Source organism: Carlito syrichta, unplaced genomic scaffold (assembly GCF_000164805.1).
Source record: "Carlito syrichta isolate Samal-C Ts95f unplaced genomic scaffold, Tarsius_syrichta-2.0.1 Scaffold130369, whole genome shotgun sequence".
In the NCBI taxonomy this organism is placed as follows: Eukaryota; Metazoa; Chordata; class Mammalia; order Primates; family Tarsiidae; genus Carlito; species Carlito syrichta.
The window spans coordinates 72,618-77,791 of record NW_007074465.1 but is presented as its reverse complement, the minus strand read 5'-3'; the positions used below and the strand labels follow the sequence as shown (position 1 = coordinate 77,791).

The 5,174-nt window shown below is 39.9% G+C and overlaps 1 protein-coding gene across 3 annotated transcripts in view; it reads right to left on the bottom strand.

The window, feature by feature from the left end:
* Positions 1 to 5,174, bottom strand: part of NUP107 (nucleoporin 107) — a 47,561-nt gene that overhangs the window by 25,033 nt on the left and 17,354 nt on the right. For all 3 annotated transcript variants that reach the window (XM_008048945.1, XM_008048944.2, XM_008048946.2), the window contains 2 exons: positions 2,928 to 2,999; positions 2,303 to 2,391 (listed from right to left, as the gene is read on the bottom strand). In XM_008048945.1, coding sequence (XP_008047136.1) covers positions 2,303 to 2,391; positions 2,928 to 2,999 — 161 coding nt within the window. The remainder of the gene's footprint in view (positions 1 to 2,302; positions 2,392 to 2,927; positions 3,000 to 5,174) is intronic.

Sequence of the window (5,174 nt, the reverse complement as noted above, 5' to 3'; positions counted from 1 at the left end):
CAAAAAAAAAAAAAAAAAAAAAAAAAACCTTTAAATTTTGATGAAGTCAATTTTTTTCTGAGTGCTTTCTGTGATCTTTGAAACACATGACTATTCCCAGGTGACAATGATATCTTCCTATGTTGTCCCCTAAAACCTTTACATTTGAGACCAAGATCCACCTTGAATTCACAGTTGGGTCTCGTATGAAGGGATTGTCGAATCATTCCCACACAGACACCATTTTACCGCAGTTTGTAGAAAAAATATTCCATTCCCCACTGGATTACTCTGATGCCTTTGTTGAAAATCAAATGACCATATAAGCCTGTTTTTGGGTCCTCTATTCTGTTCCATTGATCAGCAAGAAAAATACATTAACTCATGAAAAAACTATAAAAAAACTTAAGAGGGCATTTTAAAAACGACTTCCCCCGCAAAATGAAAATTTCTCCTCCATTCAGAGAAAATTAGAATTACGAGATTTTGTTTGTGCATGTACTCCCATGCCCGGCTAATGTTTTGACTTATTGTGGAGATGAGGCTGTCTTGAACTCATGGGCTCAGACAATCCCTTCACCTCGGCCTCCCAAAGTGCTGGGATTACAGACTTGAGCCACCACATCTGGCCTATTTTAGTTTTTTAGAGACGGTCTCACTCTGCCACGTAGGCTGGAGTGCAGTGGCATGATCATAGCTTACCATAATCTTCAATGCCCAGGCTCAAGTGATCCTCTGGAGCAGCTGGGACTACAGGTACATGCCACCAGGTCCAGCTAATTTTTTTTATTTTTTGTAGAGACGAAGTCTCGCTATGTTGCCTAGGCTGGTCCTGGGCTCAAGCAATTCTCCTGCCTGGTACTGCAGACATGAGTCACTGCACCTGGCCGAACATTTAATTTTTTTTAGTTTTGAGTCAGTTTCACTGTCACCCAGGCTAGAGTGCAGTGGCAGGATCACAGGACCAGACCCTGGACCTGCGGGCTCCGGCAGTCATTCCGTCTCAGCCTTCCAAGTAGCTGGAACTACAGGTGCATGCCACCATACCTGACTCACTTTTATTTTTTTATTGTAGAGATGAGGTCTTGTCTAGTTGTCCAGGCTGGTCTTGGACCCCGGGGCTCAGGCAGTCCTCTCACTTGCACCTCCCAAAGTGTGAGCCATTGTGCCGGGCCAAGCTTTAATTTTTTAAAAACACCAAGTGGTGCTAATTTCCTAGTTAAGCAAAGATATAATAATTGATCTACAGATTTCATACACAGGCAATGTTACTGAGTTAAAAAGGAAATCTGAAATTTTTTCAAGTTTTTAAATAAATTGCTCCAATAATGTAGGGGAGTTTTCTGACTTCCAAGGCCTGTAAGAATTTATAAGCATTGAGGGATGTAAGGCAAATAAACAAACAAAAAGTCACACACAGAAGAAGCTAAAAACATGGCAGAAGTGTCCTCTTGATAATCAGACGATTATCGTTAAAAAAAGGCAGCAAGGCGACTGTGTGAAAGCAGCAGTGGGACCGTGGCGTTCTCCTGTTCTCAAGGCTTCGCACTGTACCGGCATAGCCCACAACCCGCTCCCTGCCTGGCATCCCACGGGACCAGGCATGTCCTGGATGCTGTGGCTCTCTCCAATCCCCCCGCATGCCATCGGCCTCCTGGGCAAACACCAGTCCGCACAGCGTGTGCTCCTCTCAGCCACTCATCCCCAACGTCTGCCTGGCCAGCCTCCTTCCTGTCTTACGTGCTCCTTCTGCAGAGGGGCCTTCCCTGACGGACTCTCCTGTGTGACGTGGAACTGCCATACCCCCCACCCCAGTTAACTCAATTCATGTCCCCCTGCTCCTGACACCCAACAGGATGACAGCTGTCTGCTGGGATTGGGAGGTTGGTTCTAGGACCCTCCTCAGATACCAGAATCTGGGGATACTCAAGTCCCTCATATCCAGTGTCACAGCATTTGTACATAACCTAGGCACATCCCAACTTCTTTACATCTCTAGATTACTTCTCATACCTAGTACAGTGTAAACACTATGTAAATAACCGTCACACTGGTTTCTTCATTTATATATTATTTTTTTCCCCAAACTGTGGGTGGGTAAATCCAGATACAGAACCCACAAAGACTGATTGTATATTTTTTCATTTGTATCTACATTTGTTATTTACATCTAATTCTCTTAAGCAATTATAAATTTCATAAAGACAGAGCTTTTTATCTATTTTGCTCACAGACCGAACAATGTAAAATGTGAATAGACATTTATTGAAAGATGAGTGAGCAAAATCAACATTGAGTTCAAGACAGAAGTTAAGGGACTTACCAATAGACTGATTTTGCATAAAACTCAATATTATCAGAAAATTCTCCGATCTCGTCTTTGGCGATACTCTCTAACCAATCTACCACCAGCTAGGAAAGAAAAAGATCAGTATTAACTAGAAAATCTAACAGGGTGTGCGTGTGCACTTAGTAAACAGGGTCTTGCTCTACTGCCCTGGCTAGACTGCAGCAGTGCGATCACAGCTCACTGCCATCCTGGGCTCAGTCTCCTGAGTGTCTAGAAAGACAGGCATGAGTCACTGTATTCAGTCTGGTGATCTATTCGTAGTGGGATTCTTACCCATAAATCAAACCATTTCTGACTTAAAAAATACCAAGCAAAAATTTTTCCAAGCACTGTTTTTGCTTTTTAAAGATAAACATTAAGGCAAAAGAATGACATTTTCTATAGGAATAATAGTTTTTACTGGCTATTCCTGAAAACATTAGGACTATTATTTTAAAATCAGAGAATAAGGTTTCTAATTCCTTTTCATTACAAATAAAAAGACCAAGTTAAAAAAAATTAAGGAAAAGGTTTTAAATTAGAAAAACTCAGTACTTTGTATGTCTCTAAACTTTTCCCCATGTTTCATTAAAAAAAAATTAAAAACTTCTAGTCATACCTGACTTTGTCGAACAAGTGATTCTCTCTGAAATAATGTTTCCACCACTGTTTTTTCACTTGCATTAAGAGCCTATTATAAAAATTTAAAGGACAGAAAGAAAAGAAGGTGGTCTAAGAATATTATTTCAACAGCAAGGTTAAAAACCAGCCAGAAATAAGAGCATTTGGTTATTCATACATAAACATTTTGCTACATAGTAAATGTGCATATTCATCTTTGAAAATACTGATTGTATAAATAAACTTCAAATTGCTAGATCAATCTGTAGCTGTTCTTACCCAATTATCTTACTTCTTTACACTTGGAATTTTAAAATTCTATTTTCCCAGAGACGATGTTTTAGGGAAACAAACACAAAATAAAATGAAACAAAAATTTGTAATAAAGGGCTGGATAGCAGAAAAATAACATTTTAAAACTGCAAAATCTTTGCAGTCTACATAGCAGAAGTTGTTAAGTTAGAACCTAAGAGCAATCCAAAACTCTTAAGAATGACTTTAGGCCGGGCTCGGTGGTTCAGCCTGTAACCCCAGCACTTTGGAAGGCTGAGACAAGTGGATTGCCTGAGCCCGTGAGTTCGAGACCGGCCTAGGCAACTTGGTGAGACCTCGTCTCTACAACAAATCAAAAAATAGCTGGGCATGGTGGAGCATGCCTATAGTTCCAGCTACTTGGAAGGCTGAGTCGGAAGGATCACCTGACCCCAGCAGGTCGAGGCTACGGTGGCCATGAGCATGCCACTGCACTCCAGTCTTCCAGTCTGGGTGACAGGGTGAGACCCTAACTCAAAAAAAAAAACAAAAACAAAACCAAAACTAAAAGACTGACTTTAAAAGACAATTTAACATAAATACTAGCAAGTAATACCAAGTAGTTTATTAAAAGGATAACAAACTGTGACCAGTTCAAGCGTGGGGTCAAGCTTTTTGACCCATTAAGCTAGTCAGTCCATTTTATTCATGTGTTAAAAAGGAAATGTTACGTGACCTCCTTGACAGGTCCCAAAATGCCATTTGATTAAAAAAAACTTCATAAGTCAGAAACAGAAGAAAACCTCTCTAGTGGAATATATGTTGTAACTGAAACCTCTAGCAAGTGACACAACTGCCCTTGGCATCCACCGGGGGTGGTTCCAGGACCCCAGTGGACACCAGAGTCTGTGGATACTCAAGTCCCTGATACAAAATGCCATCATGTACTCCACATCACCTCTAGGTTACTTAGATGATCTAACACAAGGTAAATGCTTCGCCAATAGCTGTTTTACGGCATTGTCTAGGGGAAAATGACAAAAAATCTATGCATGCTCAGTACAGACTGGTTGGTTAAAACTGTGGATGAGGGACCCACAGACAGGGAGAGCTGACTGCACTTAAACTCCAAGTGAGACACCCCCTTAAAATCCAGAAGATGAAAAGAATAAGAATCCCTGCTACCATTTGACTTAACTTTGATAATTCTACTAACATAATAAGGCCAAAAAAGAGCTAAGGTAGCAGTAAGTATGGAAAGAGAGTCAAAGTCATCACCATTTGTACACAACAGAATTGCCTACCTAGGAAATCAAAGAAAATCAAAAGTGAGCTCAATAGCCAAATATAAGATAGTCTTCCTAGATGAATTTATTTGTTGGAATAAAGTAACTGCAGGTAAATAAAAGACTGGACATTTAAAGATGTTTTAGGTGAAAAAGTAGATTAAGAGACATGTATAGTTGAAATTATGTACTACAAAAATAAATCTTCTTCCTTTTTGGTCATGTATAGTTGCTTCAAATATGAATTACTTTTGAAATCAGAATATAAAAAACAGTTAAACCCTCAAAGGCATTTGGGTCTTAGTGGTTTTATTTTGGCATATTTTTTTTTACCAAGTCTCCAATGAACAGGCAATTTCTATGTTCTTCAAAGAGCATGCATAAACACACACATACACACACACACACACACACACACACACACACACACACACACACAAAGACAGAAAATCTCCAAAACTATTCTAGAGAGCTAGTACAATTCTAGACACCAAAACTAGATGAAGGCACAAAAAAAGAAAACACATTTGGGAAACTCCCAAATAGAAAGTTATCCAATAAGATTTAGTAGTACATTCAGGAATACATCATGAGTCACAGCGTATCCTATTTGGGGATAACTCAATATTAAGAAAGCTATTACTAGTCTAGCTTGGTGGCTCAGCCTGTAATCCTGCGCCTTTGGGAGGCTGAGGTGAGTGGATTGC